This window comes from Coloeus monedula (genome assembly GCF_965178545.1).
Source record: "Coloeus monedula genome assembly, chromosome: 12".
Lineage (NCBI taxonomy): Eukaryota > Metazoa > Chordata > Aves > Passeriformes > Corvidae > Coloeus > Coloeus monedula.
This window is the reverse complement of record NC_138792.1, coordinates 7976234-7999838: the sequence shown is the minus strand read 5'-3', so window position 1 is coordinate 7999838 and position 23605 is coordinate 7976234. Positions and strand designations below refer to the sequence as shown.

The following is a 23605-nucleotide window of genomic DNA, read 5'->3' as shown; positions in this document are numbered from 1 at the left end:
ATGCCGTCGGGGGCCGCGCTGCTGGCGCTGGCCGCGTTGCTTTGCGCCGTCCCGCCGCCCGGTCCCCGCGGGGCGGCGGCGGCGGCAGCGGCGTGGACCGCCTGGCTGAACGTGTCATGGGAGAACAGCGCAGACCGCAACCGGAGCGGCTGGGAGGCGGGCGAGAGCGGCCTGTATGGGCTGGACTCGCCGCTGCAGTCGGCCGAGGGGCTGCTGGTGCTGCCCGACAGCCCCGACGCCTTCAATGCCTGCAGCGCGCTCACCAACTTTAGCGGGGCCCCCCCGGCCGGCGGCTCCCCGGGCTGGCTCGCTCTCATCCAGCGCGGCGGCGGCTGCTCCTTCGCCGACAAGATCCACCTCGCCGCCGAGCGCGGCGCCGCCGCCGCCGTCATCTACAACTACCGCGGCACCGGTAACGCAGTGCTGCCCATGTCCCACCACGGTGAGCGCCGGGGAGCGGGGGGGCTTCGAAGGAGGGGGGTCCCCGCGCTGGGAGCGGCCTCTTCCCTCCCTCCCTCCCTTCTGTCGGCGGGTGCGGGAACATGGCACGGCCCGGGCGCAGCCCCCGCCGCACATCCCCGGCGCGGCTCCTCGGTAACAGCCGGGAATGTCGCTGCCTTTCCTGCACCACGGGAGTTTCTGCCCGGACTGGCCGGTGCTGTTTCGGGCGCTGCTGATGTTGTTTTTTCTCTGATTAATGAGTAACCGTGTCCGAAATCTGCGGCCGCTGCTGCGGCTGAGGACGAGCGGGCGCCTGCTGAACGCTCTAGCTGGGCTGGGCCGGGCCCTGGCTGCAGGTGTGCGGGGCTCAGGTTTCTGGCCTGAGCCTGTAGTCGCCAGAGGTGATGGATGCTGAGGTTTTCAATGCCTGTTAAGACTGTGGAGTTGATTTGGGCCGTAAAGTGGGCTGGGTTTCCACGGTCAGACACTGTTTCTCCCTATGCCCTGCACACTAACCAGCTCAGAAATAAGCAAAGTACGAGACTCCTCTGTAGGTAACTTTTCAGCAGCAAAATGCCACTTCTGATGCAAGTAGCTGAAGGTCTTTAAAGGTTGTTTTCCGGTTGCATAGGCTGATGACAGAACTCCTCTTACTATAGAAAGTCTCCTATTTGCTAGAAGGTTTTTCCTGACCTGCCCATCTTTCAAATGAAAAATGAGTTTTGGCTGTATTTTAGGCTAATGTTGCCTGAGAAACAGACCAAGGCTGAAAGCTGAGTAAGTGCCTTCCGGTGATGGTCCAAGCAGGTGCCCTGTGTATCACAGGGTGAGAGGCTTTGGTGGCTCTGTCCAGCTTTTGGATGGATGCACACCCTCCTGGGTGTGTTGGAATTCTGTGAAGTGTTACTGCTTTGGGAAGTTCCATCTTCTGGGGATAAACTGAACAATAGAAATGAGTAGTGCATCTTATCCCTGCAGCAACCTTCTTAGAAGGGGTGGAGACAATTTCTGTTAGCAGTGGAGGCAAGCGTTCTGGTGAGACAAGGAAACAGTAGCTGTCTCTGGAGGTTTGTTGTGTGTAATCTTAATGAGCTGTAAGACTGTTGGTACTCTGCTTTAAGAATTCAAAACATACAGTCTGGATAGGCTCTGGCCTTTCTGAGGCAAGGCTTTCTTATGTAATCAAATCATCAGCTGACAAATGCTATTGAGATCTGGCTATTGCTGGGTGAGTTCCTCCTGCTGAACTGACAGAGCATCCCTGCCCCTGAGCCCTGTTCACTGGGTGCCTGCCTCATCCTGCAGCTCTTGGAGGAGCTCCCTTGGCACTGCTGGCCTGGGTAGGTCACTGCTGAACCTGTTCTTGAGGGGAAGGGCCATGTGCTCCTGCCCCTCCTCCATCCTGGCTGCTGGGAGACTTACAGTGTCTTAACCTTGCTGGGAGCTGCTTCTCGAAATGAGCCATGTGCTCTCGGCGGGGTTTGCTCCAAGAGGAGGTCCCTCCTTTCCTATGCTGTCCTTAAGCTTTCTGCTGAGGCATTTACGTCAGAGTGGCTCTAGCTGTCCTGATTATCCTGCATGATGGGATGGATACTCGAGGGCATGTTGAAACTTCCCAGCTGAACTGCAGACAAATAGGACAGGGACTCCTTGGAGAAGACAGCTTCTGTCAAACCACTTATTTAATCTGCCTGACTCCTCCTTGCCATGTCATAGCACAATTACTGGGCTAAGCTTGTTGCTGCTGTTGCTTTTATTGCTTGTCCTTGTTTTAGTCCCTCACTTTCTTTCCTGTTCCATCCTCCCTTTTCTTCTTCTCTGGACTTGAGTTCTTTTTCTATCATCACGTCTGTCTGCGAGTCCCTGTTCTTGGCTCTTCCCACAGCGATGCTTTTCCTTCTGCTTATGGGGCTTTGGTGACACGCTGTGCTTGGGGTGCCCCTGCCTCCTGCCCCTGCTGGGGGCCAGCGCTCTCTGGTCAAACTTAACAAATGTTGCAGGCTTTGAACGTGGCATGGCCAAGATGGAGCAATCTACAAGTCGCCAGCCTCATTTGGTTTGCCAGGTGCAGGATATTCCCTGTGTAATGCTGATGAGCTCAGCCTACAGCACTACCCCTCAAACTTAGGAGGTAAGAGCTGGTCATAATGCCCGTTGCTGAGCTGTGCTTTGGGATGGCTTCCCTCTCCTGGCCTCATTGGTGGCACTGGGTGCTCTAACCTGGAGCCGGTGGGGAAGGTGGCCCTGCTCATTAAAGAATGGCCTTTGTGCAACCACAACTCCTGCCATGGCTGTAACGGCTGTAGCTGTGCTAACAGTGACTTTGCAATCTGGGTTTCCTATGTGGCTTAATTTCTGCTCTGACTGGGGCCATCAAATGCCATCAAGTGAAACCAAACACTTCCTCCAAGCTGAGGCAGTGGGAAGTAGAAGGAAATGGCTTTGCTGGGGTGAGGGGGAATGAAGCAGCAGTACTGAGGACTTTCCTCTCAAGTGTGGGGCATGGAGCTGTCATCTGCCTGGCAGAGAAGGAAGATCTCTGTGGGTGGGCTCTGATGAAATGTATGGCATAACACACTTTTCTTTGAAGAACTTTGGTAGCAACACAACACAAAGTTATTAGCAGAAGCTTGTCTAAAAATGCAGTGTGCCTTTTTCTGGGTGTTCAAACTTGGCTTTTGAAGCAACTTTCTTGTTTAGAGATTTAAGTAGGCCTGTATTTGCAGCAGTGTTTGTCCTAGTCATCCTGCTTCCAGAGACTTTTTTCTTATAATCATGTTCAGTCTGATGAATTCTTTATTGCATCAGTGCTCTATGTAACCTTTTGGTGTGCCAACTTAAAAAAAACCCTAAACAACAAAAAGCAACCCACTCTGGCAATTAAAACAACAGCATGCAGTGAATATCCAAATCAGATATGATCAAATTCTGCCTAATCATCTTTAACATGTAGAATGTCAAGAATTTAATGGAGTCCAAAGTAAAATTTGCTTTGTGATTTATAAGCACAAACCTGTATCAGTTAGCAAACTTGAATTTTAACTGTACACATTTTAAGATGGTACTGCTCTGTGTCAGGTTGAGCAGGGTTTCAAAGTACAATTCTGTGTGCTCATAATTGCACCTCTCTGTAATCTCTATTGACCTTCTGAAAAAGACATTTGATTGGAGAAAACCAGCAGCATGTGGGGAAAAAGTGCAGGGCAAGAGTTGTTTTTTTTTTTAAAGGTGGACCTTGCCTTAAGGCAGAACTAGGCTGTTAGGTGGCTTTGGCTTGAGGGCATGGTGGTGCTGGTGGGAAGCATTCTTTGGTGTTCAGTATTTCCTTGCAGCTGGTGAAGAAGGATTCTTTGTAGGTCAGAAAGCAACTGTGATCATTTTCTTTGGTTTCTCTCTTGTGGTGTAACTCTAGACTTAAGAAGCACATCACCTGATCTGCAGAGGGCTTATTCTGGGGGAACACAGCTAAATGATTCTGGCTCAAGCAGTAACAGCATGTCTCATGCTAACAAGATCTGGTTCAAGTATAAACTTGAATCAGTGGGTGAAAGGGGAAGGAAAGGTTAAATAAATATGTAGCACTGCTACTTAAACTTGTTCTGCAGGAATTTCACTGAGGTGAAGCCTTACCTCCATATGCTTAGAGAAAACTGTATGGCAGAAGTGTCTAGTTGTGCTCCACTGCTTTTTGTGAGGTATGATCTTCAGAAACAAGCTAAAACTTTGCCAAGGTATTAAAATGCTGATGTGAGCTGTAAAACTGTTAAAGATTGAGTCAGAATTGTAATCCCAAGATGGGCTGTGCTAAGACTTTGTAAGCCTTGTGTAAACAGATGGTGTACCTCCCTTTGCAATGAGGGAAGACTTGTGCTGAGGGCATCTGAGGAGAGGAATGAGGATGCAGGATCTGATTAATGACACTTCCTCTCCCATGTTCCTTGGCCATGGCCAGATGAGCCTCTGCAGATTATTTAGCCTTTCCTACCTTTCCTACAGTTCCTTTTTGAGATGGACCTTGCATGCATCTACTGTGCCTGGGTGGTATTTGGAGTCTATAGTGTCTGGAGTTTGTAGCTCTTTGCATCTGAGAATAGCTTTTCGATGTGCTCAAACCTCAATTTGGTTCTCCTGGCTGCCTGGTTTAGAGTAAATTAATGTCACAGCTGTAGTGACATTCAGATAAGCAACTGTGGCACATGAGTGACCTTGATCTCCTCAGAGGATGGTAGTGTGACAGTGACTTGGGGCTGCCCCCAGCACCACAGTCTGTGAGCAAGCAGGAGGGACACTGAGAAGCTGGATTAGACTAACTGGTGCTATTGACAGCTTCTGATCCCTGCCCTTGCTCTTTGATACAATTTAGGTACCTCTATGACATGGAAAACTGTAGGGTAGGCCCTTATATATATCGTCCCTTAGATAGCCTGGAATAGGTCTGTGAAGTGCCCTTGCTCTTTGGGTTTACTGGGCTGCTGAAATGTGAAAGGATGCATTAAAATCCTAAGTGACAGCTGTGGTAGCAGAGGCTTCATTGTGAGAGACCGTTGTCCCTAAAACAATGACAGTGCTTGTTTGCCTCCGGCCTTGGATGTGCTGGTGAGCACACAGCAGTCAGCTCAGCACAGTTCCCCACTGTGTCCAGTGTGACCTGTCATCTTTCCACAGACAGATGCTTTTTGGCTGACACTGTGCCCACTTACATCATTTTATCATTAGCTTTCTCAAACTCACTTGTGAGCACTTAGCTGCCACCAGCATGTGGAGAGCAAGGGATATTAGTGGTGAGCTCAGTCTCATTCAAAGAGGGTGAGCAATGTATTTACTAAATCAAAACTGCTGAGTAAACTCACCAAAGAATTTTCATTAGGAATGTTGCTTGCTGTTTCTCCAGGGGGTTTTAGAGGCTGTTTGCTAGATTGAAAGGCGGTGCTTTAGTCTTGCAGATGCCACTGACCAAACAGCGTGTGAAGAGAGCTGTCCTACAGATCTCATTCATTTCTGTGCCCTTGAAAAGTGTTACTGTCCTGGCTGCTGTTTTAGAGGATGATTTCTTGTTATAAATATTCTAAGATTTAGGAGGATGGGAGCATTTACATGAGACTTTAAGGCTCAGAAGGTGAGGAGGGGGAGAAAAAAAGGGTTAGTAACTGTTGGGTTCACTTGACAAATAATAACATTATTTAAACTGAACAGATTGGAGGTTGGTTTCCACCTCCAATATTTCCTGGGGACTGATGGAAACTCGTATCATGTAAAATGACATTTGGTCTTGATGTGCCCCTTTATACACCTAGCCTGTTTGGTAAAAAAGTTTCCCCACACTTCCTAGTGTGGAAATCTTCCTTCTCTGTGTGTCTTGCTGTCTTGTTCACCTTATTCATCCCTGATGTGTATGAAGGGATAGTGTGTGTCCTGAGCTGATGATACAGACTGGGGAGGAGTGGATATTCCTGAAGGCTGTGGTGCCATTCAGGGAGGCCTGGAAAGGTTGGAGAGCTGGACAGAGAGAAACCTAATGAAGTTCAGCAAGGGTCCTGCACCTGGGGAGGAATAACCCTGACCATTAGTACAGTCTGGGGCTGATCTAATGGAAAGCAGCTCTGTGGAGAAAACCCTGGGGAATCCTGGTGGACACAAGCTGTCCACAACCAGCGTGTGTTCTTGTGGCTAAGAAGGCCAGTGGGATCCTGGGTTGCATTAGGAAGAAGTCAGGGAGGTGATCCTGCCCCTCTGCTTTTCCCTGGTGAGGCCTCACCTGGAGTTCTGTGCTCCTTGGTTCAAGACAGACATGGAGCACCTGCTGTGAGTCCGGAGAAGGCCTGTGAAGATGATGAGGGATTGGAGCCATCTGCTGTACAATGAATGATTGAGGAAGCTGGGCCTATTTAGGCTGGAGGTGAGAAGAATGAGAGGGGACCTCATCAGGGCACACAAATGTGTTAAGGGTGGATGTCAGGGGGATGGGGCCAGACTCTTTTCAGTGGCGTCTAGAGCAGCACAAGGGACAGTGGGCACGAACTGAAACAGAAAGTTCCATCTGAATAGGAGGAAAAACTGTAGTGTGAAGGTGACTGGACATTGGAACAGACTGCCCAGAGTGGTTGTGGAGTCTCCCTCATTGGAGATATTCAAAACCTGTCTGGATGTGATCCTGTGCAACCTGCTCTGGGTGAACCTGCTTTAGCAGGGGGGTTTGAACTAGATGGACCCCAGAGGTACTTCCCACCCCAGCCATTCCATGGTTTTGTGTGACTGTTTGCCCCTGTATGCTGAAAGGCTTATGTGTTTAGGAGGAAGAGATCAGACATAGTGCCATCTGTTAAGTAAAGCAAGCTGGAAGTAGATTTAATGAAGCTTAGGTGATAGTGTGAGGAAAAAGGCATTTCAGACAGTTTAGATCATAAGGGGCTGTAGCTTTAAATAACTGCAAAATAACCTGGATGTGAATTACTCTCTTATCTTGGTGCCAGGTAATGTTTGGGGTGGACAACGTGCAAAGCAGGGGAAGGAGAAGGAACAAGCCTACTGACATCAGCTTATCCAGGCTTATATTGCTTCTGAACTATGAGTTCAGTCACCCTCCCCTCTCTTGCAAAGCGAAGAGCTTATCACAGGGCAATAAAGGCGTTTCTTTTGACAGTGTCTGAGATGGCAGATGATTGTGGGGATGGGCACATTCCTGATGAGATTTTGCCTTGTGTGTGTGAGTGCAGTCAGCACTTTTTTTTTTTTTGTTAATCCACACTGTACCACGGATGAGAGCAGAGCTGTCTGGCAGGGTCTGGTTTCATATTGTCTGAGGCCAGGGGACAGCCCTCATGTTCCTAGAGTGGTGTGGTGCTGAGGCTTGATGGCTTTTATGTGCAGTGCTGGCCTGTCATCTGAGGTGAATTACATAAGGTTGGTAATACCACCTCCGTCTGTGTACACTGTTTATTTTTCCTCCTACTGTAACAGATAACAGTAAGCTTGTACCAGCCTGTTTGATAACCACCAGAAATCTCGTTTCTTACTATTCCAGTATAGTGAGACAAGCAATATTCAAGACATTATATAGGGTTTTTTTTTAAACATGAAAGATAGGCTATCAGATATTCCTCTTACATGCCTGAAGAGCCAGGTGTGCTAAACTGGTAGGAAATGGTTGGAGTGTCAACTGACACTGGCAGTGTCTTTCATGTTAAAGAACAGTAGATAGCTTGATCTCCTAATGCCTTTTTTGCTGATGGGGGGGTTGGAGGGGTGCCAGGGGAAAACCTCTAGCTTCTCTGACTAAGGCTTAAAGCACAGCTAGTACTGATCTGTGCTGCAAGCACCGTATCTTGTAGATAAAAGCAATGATCCAGGCACCAAGGTTAGAGTTGTATTTTGTCTCCTGAAAGAGCCTTCAGATAGTGTTTCTGCTGTGGTTAAGGAGAAACTGTCCATTCTTTAATAAGTCAAACTCCAAAGTCTGCATTTTCCTTCTTTTTTTTTTTTTTTTTTGTTTGTTTGTTTGTTTGTTTAAGATATGAAACATTCAAAATCAATTTCTTCCATTCCTCTTTTTCTGAGTGGGTGGCTTATGTGGTGGTCAGCTGGGGTTGTTGAAATGGATTGGTGATCCCACCAGGAGCAAGGATGGGGTGGGGTATTCCCAAGTGGAGCGCTGGGCACGCTGGGGTGAGCTGTGCTGGTCCTGGGGAGAAGCAGTGTGGCTGTGCCATAGCAGAGGCTCTGGTTGCACAAGGTGCTCTCTGGACAGAGTGAAGGAATACTGGTAAAACTGTGGGCACTTAACTTCAGTCGGATTAAAGATGAGGCAAAACTTCAGACTTTGAGAAAGCAGGGGGGAAAAAAACGATGAAATCCCAAAATGTTGGAGGCTGTGTGCGGCACGCTAGCTTTTTCCTTGTTCTGAAATAACTTGCCTACTTAGCATGTTTTATACCTTCTTTCTTAAAAATGCCCTCAAAATTATTGCCTTCCTCACATATTTTCACTGAACTGTGTTGTAGCTCGGTCTGTTCCCAAAGAGGAAAAGGGTCCATCGGTTTTACATCCTGTTCTTGGTAAACGGTGATAGAGACATTAGAAAGGTTTGGCTCTCCCTGTCCAAGAAAAGAAAAATGTGTGGAATTTACACTGAGGCCTTTAAGCCAAAATGAAGGGGTCTTTCATGACTTAATTGAAGCTGAATTTGTTTGGTTTAAACAATGCAAAATGGTTGCAATGCCTAAACGAGCTGAGAAATTACTTTTGAGTGAGGGTAGAGGAACTGACTTGGAGTTACTGAGTTGGCATTGGTCAGTGGATTTCTTTGGCCTCGAGATCTGATCCTTGCCTTGATGTGCTTTAATGCATTAATAGATTGTGATTTTATTGCTAAAAGTGAGCATTGTTAAGGCACACATTGGTATCATTGCATTCTAAATATCATGGGGCGAGTGTTCTCCAGGCTCTATAACTTGTTGGGATAGATTCATCTTTAGCACACAAAAATGTAGCACTGGATTACAATAATCACCTTAAATGATTGTGAAAAGACAGGTGTGTACTATGCAAAAGGTAATTCTCCCAGCTCTGTGCCCCCCTTGCACATCTCATTTCTCTACTGAATTATCAAACCTGTAAGTTTGTGTTTAGGAGCTGAAGTGTAATGGCAGAACAAGTGAAGTCTTTGCAGGGCAGAGTTTCATATAGGCATTGATATTGCTATAAATAGATGCAACTTTACATCTAAGTCAAACTGATCCAGGAAGGTAAAACTTAAATCCCAGTCATGCACTCACTCTCCTTGTGGGCCCAATGTTCTGTGCCCCAGCTCCTCCCTGCCCCAACAAACCACTGGGGTTCTTGTGCTTCATCTGTGCCAACCCATTTCCTTCAGATTTTGGCCATCTGCTGCCTTACAATATGGGGGGTGCCCAAAGAGGCAGGCTGTGTTTTCCTAAAGAGTTTAATAACTTTCCCTCTTCAGTTTACAGGAAATGGCAAAGGAAAGAGGCTGGGAAATGTTTAACTGAACAGGTCTTGCTTCTGTTTAGCAATGAGCCCATTATCAACTAAACGGGCAGCAGATTAACTTCACCTTCTAGTGTCCCTTAAAAACTGTTTCAGAAGCTTTACCTGAACCACAAAAGCTGACACCTGGGCAAAGAATGTGGGTTTCTGTGAGGTTTTTGCCATGCACAACTAACTGACTTTCCTCTGGCTTTGCTGGAGTCTGGGTGGGGAAAAGGCTGACAGCTGAGAGCAGCTGCTGTAATTGAGATACCTCTGCAGATGTCCCCTCAAATACCTGGTTTCCTGTATGATGGCCAAGCCCTGTCAGAAGCCTCTGTCTAGGTTGGTGATTTCAAGGCCATGATAACATGTTTCAGTACCTGTCCTGATGGGACCCACGTGAACAGCTCAGGAAGTGTTGGGTGGGGGTGATCCTCTTGCTTTTGTTATAGAAGCACAGAAGTTGTTGCAAACACGTGCTGATGGAAATGGCCACTCACTTCTGCTCTTGTAGTGCCAGTGTCAAAAGCCACCAGCTGGCCACTCGTGTGTGTTCGTCTAATTTCAGCAGAGCTGAAATTGCAACAGAAGTCTCTGGGGTTGAGAAGTGTCAGTGAGAATTAAAGCTGTCATCTGATGACATCCTTGTGAACTATGCAGTCTGAAACTTAAATGGAAGATTTTTTTTTTTTTAAGGGTAAAACTTGTTCACAATGGATGGCTTAGTAGCTTGAATGGTTTTGCAGGCTGATGGTGACATTTCAGTAATAGGAATCCCTGTGCTGTGTCTTGTGTTGTGCGTAACCACAAGATAGATCTTCTGTGAGAAGTGCAGAAATATAGGGGAATAGGGTAGGAAAACCTTTTTTTGCTTTTTTTTCGACAGGCTTTTTATTTTCTCATTGTTGCAGCCTGTTCTTCCAGGCTTATGAAAGCAAGTCTCAGCTTCTGACTTGATGCTTAATTCTTTGCTTGCTGCTACCACCTGCTCATATTATAACTGATGTATACCACCTGCTCATTTTGTAACTGAGGTATAAGCCCTAGTTCATCCTAAAGTGTAGTTGCAGTCTCGGAGACTTTTTTTTTTCTCTGTGTGATGTCCTTGTCTTTACAAGGAGCTTTCTGAATAAAAGATGAGTTTGGTCCCACTGAGGAGAGTTGCTTGCTCTGTTGGATCACAAGCATTATGGGAACAAGCTGGAAAACTAATATACACTTTCTCCAATGACAGCCTTTGTAGTTTAACACCAATTCTAGGGGTTTTTGGTAGCTGAAAGCTGAGTAACTTTCAGCAGAGGGAAATAACTTGAATAACTCAGCAGAGGGAAAAACAATTGGTCTTCCCATTAAAGAGTGTTTGGCTGGGGGGGTTAGCTAAAAATAGCACTTCGTAACAGTCTTTATTCTTCCCCCATGCAATGTCTTTTATGAATGTTGTGCAGGTGATGGTTTAATGCAGTGGGACTCCTGATCAGCTGGTCTCAAATCTCCTTTTCTTGTATTTAGTTTAGAGAGAGAGCAGTGATAATTTCCTCATCACTCTTTCTCTCTTTTTTTTCCTCTCTTAAGAGCCTATCTGTTATATTGGGTCTTTCTAATGTTTCTGCAAACAGTATCAAGTGTCCTCAAGCCCTTGCATGTCACTGAAAGGAAACTGGTTTGCTCTGGTCTGTGCTTGGTGACTGGAGTTGCTTGAAATTTCTTCCTACTATAAACCCCTTGATTGCTTTGACTTGTGGTGTTCAACTGAGCCAATAAAACCTGTTGTTAAAATCAGGATGGCATTTGCCATCTTGCCCGTAGCTGTTTAAAAGTGGAGCACACCTTCCTCCATATTTGCTTCCTTCTGAATTTGCAGTAGAAGCTCACAAAAACTCACTTGAAATTCACAATGAAATCTTCAGTCATTTCTCAATTGCTGCTGAAAATACAGAAGCAAGGGGTGATCTATGTATTTGATTGCTCAGTGTCTGGGGAAGTACTCAAAAGTACTGTTAAATTTAGAAAAGAGGTGTTAAGAAGTAGCAGTGGAGCCGGGGGGGAGTTGGATCCATTACAGGAAGCAATCCCTATACAGATATCACAATCCCCAGTGACCTTACTCTGTAGAGGATTTATTTTTAACTTCCTGTAGTTCAAAGGCTGTTAAAGTGTAAATCACCAAAGTGTTGTGTCTAAAATAGGACAGGCTGTGTCCTCTATAGGAGTGAGGAGTGCTATGGAGACCAATGACTTCTAAGCATGGTTCACTTATGCAGCTCATAGGTAATGGGACATACTTTCAGCTGGACAAACATATAGTGATGACACTTGTTTTGCATGACATTGTTCTATCAGTTCATATTGAATCTACAAATACTATTTAGAAAGTTCCCACAGTCATTTCTTTAGCGCTTGAAGCAGGATATTTAAGACAATGACTCTGATACGACACCTGGGAACTGAGCATGGATTCCCCTTCTCCTTTGCAGGTGCTAAAAAGATCGTTGCAATTATGATTGGCAACCTGAAAGGCATGGAAATCCTGCACCGGATTCAGAGTGGCATGAAAGTCACCATGGTCATCGAAGTGGGCAAAAAGCGCAGTGTTTCCATGAATATCTTCACCATCCTCTTCATCTCCGTGTCATTTTTCGTCGTGGCAGCAGCAACCTTGGGCTGCTATGTGTCTTACTCTGCTCGGAGACTCATTATGGCAAGGGCCCAGTCCAGGGAGCAGGTGAGTTTGTGTCATTGCTGTTTTATACTCCCATCCCCCCGCGGTGTGGATCTCAAGGTTTGTATTCTTTGGTTAAGTATGAAAATGATTGAATTTGTTTGTTTGATCTTTAAAATGCTGAGAGATACATCTTTGCACAGCTTAAAACTTTCCTAAGAACAGCCAAAAGTAAATTCTGTGGAGAAAAGCTGGTTGTACTCAGCTCATAGAAATACTCCCTGAACTGCAGTGCAGCCATAATGCTGATGTCGTGGGGACTGTGAGAGAGCTAAACTGCTTTTAGCTAACTGCTTTCATCCTTCCCACATAGCACTGCCTATGTGCTTGTTGTAACAGGAGACAAGACTGGAAGTGTGTCTGCAAAATGGGGCACGACTTTAGCTGCAGGTTGGGAGCCTGCTGCTTGTTGAAAGCTGCTTTCTGACTGAAAGCCTTCTGAGAATTACAGTGACAGACTCAATTAGGGTTGGAAGTATTGGAAGTTGTCATCTGCCTGTGAGATGCAGCATTGCCACTCCTGGATGAAATGGGGAGTTGTCTGTGTAACCTGATGCTGTCTGCTTGCTGATATTTGTGGAAAGAGATGCACAGTCTCCTGCTGATGAATTCTCTTTCATTCCCTGCCGTCTACCTTAGTCTCACAGCTCTGTTTAATAATGCTAAATAAATCTGGACAGGAAAACCTGGGTGCCCTATGCACTGTTCATTAAATCAAATTGAAATGTTTCCTCCTTTGAAGGTACTTAACAGTGCAGTTGTGAGCTATCAGGCTTTCAAGAAACTACAGAGGTTATTAATGCATCAGTGATAGATGGTACTGGGAAAATCCAGTCTGCTTGGCTAGCAGTCTTGGGTTCCATGTGCACAAGGAACTTAGATTGAAAAATAACATTGATAAATGATGTGCTAGTTCCACGTGATTTCAGCAGAACTGAAATCAAGGAGCCCAAATAAGTGCTTTACAGAGTATAATAGAAGAAAGCTTCTCTGCTGTCAGGGTGTAAAAATGTACTGTTCTGTTAAAGTGAAACTCAAAGACAATCTAGAATTGTTTTCAGTTCTTATTGTACCCTGGCATCTCAGACTGACCTCACAGTGATTAGGTGACTAAAGAATAACAAGAAAATGCTTGTTAGTTCAGGAGAACTACTAAAACGTAATGCTACCATGTGACCTGTTAGCTGCTGATTGGATTTTCAGTGTAGATCCAAAGTTTGAGAGTTTTAAGTGCTTTGGCTCCATGAAGTACTGAATATTAGTTAAACAACTTCCTGGCTTGTGTGGTAAATCCTGGTGGCTCTCCTGTCATCGTTCAGCCCTTTGAAAACCCAGATTGCCTGGACTTGAGTGACTGTTGAGAAGAGCCAGTCGTGTCAGCTTCTGGTCCAAGCAAAAAGAGAAGTTTAGTAGCACATCTATCCTAACCTAACAGTTAAACCAGAGTAGTTCTTTCCTCATGAGCAAGCTACACTGTGCAACCTCCCAGTTCCTTCTTGAATGCATCTTTTCTTCTGGACTTGAAATTCAAGTCTCCACTTCTGCAGTCTCTTCCTGCATTGGGAGGTCAGTGAGCAAGAAGGTGGAAAATTGAGGCAAGTGTGGTAGGTGGCTTTCTACCTGTCTAGTCAGTGGAGTACTGAAAAATTCAGTTCTCAAAATAGAAACCTTTCTTAATAGTGCAAAATGACCCATGATGTTATCTGTGGCCTGGTTTCTAATTTCAGCTCAAGTCTTTGCTTCCTTTGATTTCATAAAGATTAAATGTTGCAGCTGAGAAATGACCTAATTAATGGCTGTGGAGGAGACAAATTGCTCAACTTTTACCAATTCAAACTGCTTTCATGGCAGTAGCTACCTGTGGGGAAGAACTTCCTTAGCTTACAGGAAAAAAGCAGGAGTTCCCAACCCTCCTCAGAGCTGTCTGGTCTGCACTGCCATGACCGTGCTCACAGGGTCCCAGAAAGGCACCCTTATGCAGAAAGGGCTGGAGGTAAAATTGGCATCTTTGAACAAGGGAGACTGAGGACTAAGCGACTGCAAACCTGATTTTCCCAGTTAGGTACCTCACTACTTCAACATGCCAGAGCCTGGATAGGAGCTGGAACCTGACCTGTTTTGTAATATCTTGACTCTATTTCCTCAACTTAGCTATTTCTTCTAGCTTTTTCTGGGTTGGGGCTTTTATACTTCTAACATAATTTACGTTTCACATTTGCTTGAAAAACTTAGCTTCACAAAATGCTTTGACATTCCAAGCTTGAGTATCCTGGTAGACTATTCAACAAAAAGCTGCTTCTGCAACCTTTCTCCAACCCCTGGAGGGATTTTCTGCTGTACTTGCCAAAATCAATGTTAAAGGTGACTTTGGCATTGATGCATTTAATGAGAAGCAATTAAACTGGTACCCATGCAAAACTTAAAATATTGTTTCAGTAAATTATTAACAGTGCAGCCAGTTGGGTCCTGTCTAATATGCTTGGCATGACATTAGATGTGTAGATGAGATATGAGGGAGTACATTCCTAGAAAGTTCAGTTTTCAGTTAATAACAAGTAGTGGTGACAATTCTGGCCATGTATGAGAAGTACTTACATCGCTGCATTCCTGCTCTGTTGATGTTACCCTGTTTGCTGCTCAGACTTTCGGGGACCTCAGTAAACAGCAGTATGTGGCTGCTGCTCTGTGGCTTCAGTCTCAAACCTTGACAAGGGCAACATAATTTCAAAGTTAACCATAAGCAGCATACAGAAACATATATTGATGTCTTCAGCAGAACTTCACAAACTTCCAAGTAAACCTCAGTAGTTCTTGTTTCTAAACAAATCTGCACATCTTCATCCTTCACCTTTGGATGTATGTGTCTCTTCCTTGATAGTTGTTGGTAGCTGTCAGCTGTTAAACTCTTAAAGCATGCACATGGGTACTCTTAGGGCACAAAAACAACACTGGTACAAAAATAGTTCATTTTGTAGTAAGACTACTTGACAGAATCCCAGGGGGATGTGTAAATCAACTTGTTTGATATTAACTGCTTCAGCACAAGGAATCTTATGCAGATTTGAATGGCCAGTCCTTGCAAGATTGTTAGGTCTCAGCAACAGCCCTCCTCCCACCTGCCCTTCTGTACTTGTGCCACCAGCACTGCACTTGGAAAAGTTTCATGTAAATGAGCTAAAATGCCTAAGGAGATGGAATGCTGGAAAGCCAACAGTGCAGGGCTCCTGCACAGAGCAGTTGAATTGGAAAGAGGCTTTTTGGTTAGCTGCAAAACTTGAGTCTGCTCTGTCCCTGAGGTAAGTGTTGTGTTGGGGATGGCACTGCCAGAGCTGCCTGAGGTGCACCAGGGAGGGAGAGGACAGTCGTATTCTGAGTCGGTGGAACGGCACCAACGTGTGACCTTTAAACAGAGGTTGGCTCCTGGGCTAATTCCAGGCACTGCACTGACAGCTGGACAGCAACAGTTGCCAGGCAAGCTCTAAAGCCGTGGAAGCAGAGGAGTAGTTCAGGGTGTGTTGGTGCTAAGTGGGCTGACTGGTAAAAAGAATCTCTCTCACCTTTCATCAGAATGTGAGTTTGTGGCAGGAAGGTGTCCTAAAGTGAGTAAAACATAAAACAGTTGATTGTTGAACTCAATGTTCAGTCTTCTGTACCAAGTCAGTTTGAAGGCTTCTCTTTGTTTTGGTATTATCTTGCACCTTTAAAAAAAAAACTTTTTCAAAACCCCTTGGATTTCCTGTGCTTTGTGAAAAGGTTAGGTACAACCAAAGCAGACCTAAGCCTTCTTGGTGTGTCACCCAGTCAGTAACTGTATCAGTATGTCCCAAAACTGTTGTCTCCAAATAGCAGGTCATGCTTACTTGGCTTGTTTTGATAACATCAGTTGTAGAACTGTTACCTGTTTGCAGCAGGCCCCTAGGTAAGTATTAGTAAGTGAATAGAAAAATGGCTGTGTCTAACCAGAACTGCTTTGTGTCACAGCGGCGGCTGAGGGCCAGGGCTAAGAAGGCCATTGAACAGATGCAGCTGCGCACCCTGAAGGAAGGGGACAAGGTAGGACTGACCCTGTGATCTCTCCTGCTTTACAGCACAGCCTTTGCACAGAACCCAGCGAGCTCCCTCGTGCTGGAGGAGGATGCAGAAGTCTCTCTGAGGCTATAACTCTTGGTGGCAGAGACAGTTCCTCTTTCAGACCAGGTCCTTTTCCAGGCTGCAAGACTTACATTCTTATAAATCAGTTTATTTTGTTAGCTGCTTGCTCGTAGTCTTGCTGATGTGAGAGGTCCTAATTTGCTGACATGGATGCTTAAACATAAACTAGTATCTAATCAGCTTCCCTGGCTCTTCTTTCTGTAACTAAAACTGGAGGTAGCAGTTTCTAAACCTCTACAGTAGTGCCTTCAGTAATCCAATGATGGTTTCAGCTGGAATTCTAAACCATGGGTTTAAACTTTCAGTGCTTCTTTTGAAGTGTCAGCTTGACTGTGACTAATCCACTAAGTGTGTTTATATAAGATTATATTCAGGAGCATCATGGATGACTCTAGCTAGACCCATTTGTCTGCAATAAATCTGACTGGAGTTCAGAGGAAGCTTTCAAAGTGTGTTAAAGCTGTAAATTCATTTCACTGTTTTAGGAAACTGGTCCAGATGGAGATTCCTGTGTTGTGTGCTTTGAGCAGTACAAGGTGAATGACGTAATGCGTGTTCTGACTTGCAAGTAAGTTGTCTTCCAAACTGCCCCTTTATCCAAAACTCTGCCATGTTTGTTAACAAACTTTCATCAAGTTGTTGTACAGTGAGAATTCTTGAATATCTATCAAAACAATATTTTGAACAACAGAAAATGTGTGAATACACATTTGTAGTGTGCCCCAATGGCTTGTGTTCATCACTTCCCTTGTGAGTGCATTGACACACACAACTTGGCAGACCACAGTGTCCCTCAAGGGGATGCCAGGGCTTTTAAAATATTTCTTCCTTTGCTGGTGTATAAGAATGTTACCACTAACTTGCAGATAATTGGCAAAATGTTGCCCATTTCTTGTCCCTTACATTACCACTTACTAAGAGGGTCGTGTTTCTGCTAAATTTGTTAAATCATCCTGGCTTTTGTAGTTTAAAATAAAGCATTTCTATTCTTGTATGCATCCTCTGAGATAGAGACCAAAATAGAGCTATAGCAGTTTATTTTTCTAGAATTCTCTCCTGTTGTATCTCATTCCTGTGTTGCTGTGGAAGCTCAGTAGTGAAGCACTAAGGCTTTAATGTGATTGTTCCTAAGGTGAGCAATGAAGCAGCCTCAAGGCTTAAGGAAACTTGTTCTGTGGGATTTCCCCCTGTGCCTGCTGACTGGGAATGCTCTGGCCAAGCTTCTAAAATCAGAGGGCTGCCAGGTGAACTGCCCAAACTGTGCATAGGAAGAGGTGTCATAACCCTTAGGGAGGGTTACAGAAAGCACTTGGAACCATTCTGATGTAGGATAATGAAGTTCTGAAGAATAGAAAAATGGGTAGCTGCTGTTGTGTGCTAAGCAGTGCTGTCAAACACTGTCAAATCTCAGCTGAAGTTACCTGTGCACCAGGTTACAGTTTTGCAAAGGCTTTCTCTGCTCCCAAGCAGTAGAATCTCTAAGCTGTTCTGATAATACAAAGTTGGTCTGCTAAAGTGTTATCAACCAGCTTTCTTGATCTAATGCTTAAAACTTTAGAAAAAACCAAAACTGAATAACCTTTCAGGCATGTGTGTTAATGACTATTCAGTTGTCTTGTTATGTTTATGCTCATGGGTAGTTTTGCGTAGTAATGGACAAAGTCCCATGAATACAGGAGCTTTTAGACAGGCTCAAGACAACTTTTCCTTGATAGGAGACCTGACTTCTCATTATTTCCCTATAAGCCCTGCTAATCTTGGTATGAACCTGCAAACTAAGCATGACTTATTTGGGTAAGAGTGGAATAACATCTTTTGAATGTGTTCTTCATACACGAATTTCCTGCATTTGCTCTGAGACTGCTTTTATGTACATTTGTGATGTTTCATTCCTCTGCAGCCCAAATGTAGCTCTCAGAGGCACACTAGCTTGAAATGACTGCATGGACTTGATAATCTTCATAAGTGGTGATATCTGCCAGTATCAACCATATAAAATTCTCCCCTCACATGAGTTATAAACTGATATTTACTGCAAGAACATGCTGGTGGTTGACCTCAACACATCGAGCATACTTGTTGAAAGCATTTAACTGTATCTATGAAAGAACCACGCAAAGGAGTGCTCCTGTGAGTCACATTGGTGGTATCTGAGTCCCTAGGGTGTGGATATTTGCCGAGGGCATTCTTGTCCAGAGAGTCAAACTGAATGCATTTGTAGTTGGAGAGGTTCACAAGTCCAGTGTTAAGTTCAAGGACTTAAAATAGTGAGGTGTCAAGGAAGTCTCAGGTTTTATTCTAAACATGGTGTTGATGCAGCTGGAAGGAAGTGCCGATTATGTGAGCTGAATTGGAGAATCCTTGGATCCTTCTGGAGTGTAGGCTGCTGAGCACTGGATGTGGTGATCTCCGCACTTACTTCATAATAGAGTTGATTAATACTGAGCACTGCTTGTTTGCCTTGCTGTTTCTATTCAGGCTGAGGGAACAGGCAGATTAGAGGATTTCAAGTCATCCTAAATCTGTGGCCTAATTTAAACCCATTGTGGAATTGAGTGTCTTAATAGAAGCACCCATTTGCATCTGTGATGGCTGAGCTATATTTACTTTCTTGAGTGTAAAGCCTGCCAAATACCCACTTGGAATACACAGTGATTGTGCAGACACAGTAAATGGGTGGGAGTACAGTTTATCTTGAGGACATAAGTCTGTGAGATGATTTGCCTATGTAGTTATACAAAAACAAGTGCTATTTAGTCATCTGCATCTGCACGACGTAAGTTAACCTTAAAGCTGAGGCTGAGATGTCAATAGCTGTATCATCTAAATTATTGGCTAGGAGTGTATTGTACACAGTTTTGGAAAAACAGCTTTAGACTGGTTTAGCAAAAAGGGTAATGCTGAATTCTAGCAAGTTGTATTGGGATACTAATAAGCACAAACCAGCTACAGGTTGAAAGATCAACTGTCCATAACTTTCAGCTGAAACTTGTGGCAAAACAAGGTCATCTGTTCTAGAAGGAATAAATTCTTGGGGTTACAAAAGGGTCCTTCATAGCTGGCACATGAGCAATCTTCCTGGTATGAAAACTAACCTGTTGGCTATATTCTTCCACCAGCCATGTCTTCCACAAGACCTGTATTGACCCCTGGCTTCTGGAACACGGGACGTGTCCTCTGTGCAAATGTGACATCCTCAAAGTGTTGGGTGTTGAGGTAAGCCAGCAGCCTGTGGTCGTGGCAGCCACAGAGGCCATCCTGCCCTTAACGAGAGTCCCGTGTAGAGAGCAGCTTGTTACTTGTGTATGTTAACTTTGATAGAGGTCTTTTGTTATCTCTGGAAGATGCATACCAGGGAAATGACCACAACTATAAGCACCAGGTGTGAATGTTTTTCCTTTATCTCCCAGAACACGGGGAGATGGCATGTTTTTGTGGATGGCTGATAAGGGGCAGAAAAGTCTGCCCTGCCATGTGTTTGGTGGTGTAGCTGTTTTGTCTTTCCCTCTGCACGTTCCCAAAACTTCCTTAAAACTTTCCCATGGTAGAAACATATAAATACTGAAGTGTGTGTAATAAAGATGGATCCTGCTACAAGAAGCAGTGGTCTCTGTTTTTTCCAAGCTGCTGCAGCAGCTGCCAGTTGCAGTGTTACACTGCTGTTGTGGCCACATCTTGAGCTATTTCATGCTGCCTCTAGAGTGCAGGTGATAAACACAGGTGTTGCCATGTCTGTGCCCAGATGCTACAGGAGTAATTGCTGTGTCCCTTTTAGGGAAGCCTGCAGCTGACCTGGTGTGAGTTGGTATCACCTAAAGGCTTGGGCAGAATGTCAGCCAAAGCTGACTCATGCCTGACGGAAGATTCGGTCTTAACTGTTGTGCTTCCAGCTAAGGGTGTTTCTCATATCTTCAGGCAGACTTTAACAACTCATACTGTCCCTGAAACCAGCTTCTCTTCAGCTGCTCAGTACTTGGAGTCTGTGAAAAGTGAATGTGTTAGTATGTATGACATTTCTGGAACTGCATGATTTCCTGGGATACATCAGGAATTTCTGATGTGTTCTGTAATTGCTTATTGTTGCAAGTGCCAGAGGAAGATGTTTTTGCTAGTGCCTGATGCTGCCTGGACCAGCTAAAATGTAAGCCAGTTTGCCTGGGGGAGGCAGATCTCCACTGAGTGGAAGGAAGATTCTCTTTTCCTGGTACTGGGCAAACAATGCAGAAGCTGTGTCTGAACTTCCCACTCAATTAGGCAGTAACTGGTTTTCACCTCTGATGCTGGAGGTTAACAGCAGAGCTTTTATTCCATTTCATGTTTTTTCCTCTGCATAAAAGTGCTCTGGACTCAGTCCTTGTGGGCACTGTTCTCCTGGAAAGATGCAGTCTCCTGCCAAGTTGCAATTTAACCCTTTTCTCTTTTGTTCACAAAGATGGATGTAGCACCACGGTCTGAGCCTGTGCAAGCCCCAGGATCCAGTGGCCAGAGACCTCTATCCACTGTTACTATAGTTAATGAAGAGGACAATCTTAGTGAAACAGCATCATCTGGATATGATTCTGTACAGGGACCAGATGAATCTGCTCAGGAGGCACATGCACCATCAGAAAGTACGTCTACTGTTTCATCTGCCTTGCTAGATCACATTGCACTTGGCTGCTTAGGCTGTGAATTAGGGGGAGTTGCCTTCATAGCATCTCACAGGGCTTGAATACTTTTGTTTTTCAGGGTTATCTTAATCTTCCCTTTTGTTTTAGCCCTTAGCTCTGACACTTGGTCTTTGTTTTCAAATGAAACGAAGCCTTAGCGTGAATTAAAAGCCGAAGTCTATGAAAGAGTAGTTCAAAGTCAGAGGCTTACTACTTCAAGAGCCGAGATTTTTCCAAATATGTCCCCTACCCCTTTGTCTCTTTGGAGATTTCATTTGGATGAGTGAGTGTTGCTTTGCTACCAGATCATCTGCTTTAAGTAGGTACTTACAGAAAACTTTTGGGGAGTCAGTCCTGCTCTAGCTCAGATGGTGCAAGAGAGAGGAGGCAGATACTTCAATTGAATTTCAGATTTGCTAAGGCTGAGTCATCCTTGAACACTTTTAGAGAGTGTCAGTTTGGAAAGACTATCAGATTTTCCAAATACCTTATTTTTTTGAACGAGCAAACCAATTGAAAACGTCTTTTTGGTGGTCAGCTTTGCCAACACATATTCAGTGTTGCTGTTGGCTTTAAAAATGGAAAGGTTGCAGGAAAACAAATGAAAGTAACTACCCATGAATTGTGGCATGGCCTTAGGAAGGGGATGCTCTATTTCTCATGGGAAGACTAGCTGACAGGAAAATCTGGGATTTGCTGCCTCCTGTGGGACTCGTTGCTGCAGCAAGTGATGTGTGTTCAGGAGTGCTCTGTTGAAGCACCCCAGTAGAGAAGAGGACATTTCCTATGAGCTAAACATCAGAAGTTGAAATTGCATCCCCCTAAGCAACTCAAGGTGTGCTGGGTTAGTTACGTGGGTCATTCTCGTGTATTCTCACTTGGAGTGGGAAGGGCACACAGGGACATCAGCCAGACAAGGTTAGTGTGTAGGGAGAAGGCCTTCCTGTCCAAATTAGCATGGCCCCCACCCTAATTCATCCTGAGCCTGGTCTCTAGGAGTTGCTCTTGATGCCTGCCTTCAGCAGCCTAAAGATTCAAGACTTGGTAATATCCTCCAGGTTGGATTTTGTAGCCATGTAGGGCCTTCTGTGGCTTAAGCACACAACTTCAGCTTGCTTAGCACTACTGAGCTGAGTAGGTGTCTCCAGAAAGGACAGGCAGTGACAAGAGTGGGCTCCCAAACTAACAAGGGGCAGGAGGAGAGAGGTAGTGGGAGCATGGCCTTGGATTTCCATCTCTGCAGGAGAAGTGCAGTGAGCTTGCGCAAATCAAGTGCGTGTGGTTTGCTTTAAGGTTCTAACGCTTGGCTGTGACACTTTTTAACTTGTCTTCACTTGGCTTTCTTCTGGACAGATGACAACACACATCCTGTAAGTGAAGAATCCCAGCCCTCCACTGTGACTGTCTTTTCACACGGTGACAACCCAGGTTTTGAGGGAGATGAAACACAAGTTTGTGAAGGCAGGATTGTTTGTGAAGTCACGCTCTGAGAACATGCCCAGCCACATGGTGCAAGCCTTCTGCAAGGAACTGCTTACTGCCATTCCATATAAACCAAAAGTTGCAAGACTGTTGCAGAAAATGCTGCGTTGGCAATGTTTAGATAAATAGACTTGTCCAAATCATAATTGTATGGATTGCCTTTCTTAAAACTGTATTTCCCGCAGGAGTTTTAACACTCTCCAGATAAAGCTAAGCTGTCTTAAATATAAAGAAAACCAGCAGGTCTTCACTAAAACAAAAGTTCCATCTTCAGCAAAGCTTCTGTACCGTATTTGAGTTGTTTAAATGAGAAGATTTTTTACATCATAGTTGTCTCCACTGGGAATTGTTTTGAGTTGGGTCTTTTTGTTGTTTATTGTTTTCATTCAAGTGGATTTTCATTGTAAACAAATTTATTTTGATCTGTTCTAATACTTACTTATGAGACAGTTTTGTTTAAAGCAACATGGTCTTTAATGTTTGATAGGAGAAAGTGCAAACTAATGCTTGTCAAACTGGATTTTGTCCACAGTGTCTTTGGTTCTCTAGTAACCAACTGATTCTCTACCTCTCAACTCCAGCCTGCCAACCCCACATTCCTAAAGGGGAAGAAAAGAGAGCTGCAAGCTGACAGGCCAAATCTGACTTTCTGTAAAGGGAACAACTGCAGGAACTTTTCAAACCTTGTTCACGTTAGCCTGTTAGTCTGAAAGATCCTCAAGTGATCTGGGGAGTTAAAACCATTTCTAGCACCAGCAATATGCCAGAGTCCTGGCTTTGTGGGAGTCTGGGATAACTTCAGGAAAGACTCAGCTGAAGATGAAAAGACAGATTCTTACAAAAGGATCTGCTGTGTTTTGTTCAGAAAATGATCCAGCCTCTGAAAAATGCTGGACTGTTGCTGTACATTGTCTTGCTCAAGTGCACAAGCTGCAGGGAGATCCGATGTCCTGAGAGTGTAACAGAGGGTTGGAGAAGCTGTCTGTCCTCTGTGTGGAGTTGAGATGGGGTCAAGGAGGAGCACTGGGTGCCTCTATAGTAAGTGACTTGGCCTTGTCCAGCAAAGGTAGCTAAGGACATCTTATAAATGCACTTTATTTTTTTACCTCTGCATCTCTGACTAGTTTCTAATGTTTAGTACGACTTTGTCTTAAAGCCTGCAATAAATAACTTAAGA

General features: G+C 44.8%; 1 protein-coding gene across 1 annotated transcript; it reads left to right on the top strand.

Moving 5' to 3' along the window:
• RNF128 (ring finger protein 128) lies at positions 1 to 23605 on the top strand (the record flags this gene model as incomplete). Its single annotated transcript, XM_082289201.1, has 7 exons — positions 1 to 442; positions 11901 to 12148; positions 16127 to 16198; positions 16783 to 16865; positions 19417 to 19513; positions 20730 to 20907; positions 22300 to 23605. The coding sequence occupies 7 exons, from the start codon at positions 1 to 3 to the stop codon at positions 22434 to 22436; spliced, it is 1257 nt and encodes a 418-aa protein (XP_082145327.1). The 3' UTR covers positions 22437 to 23605.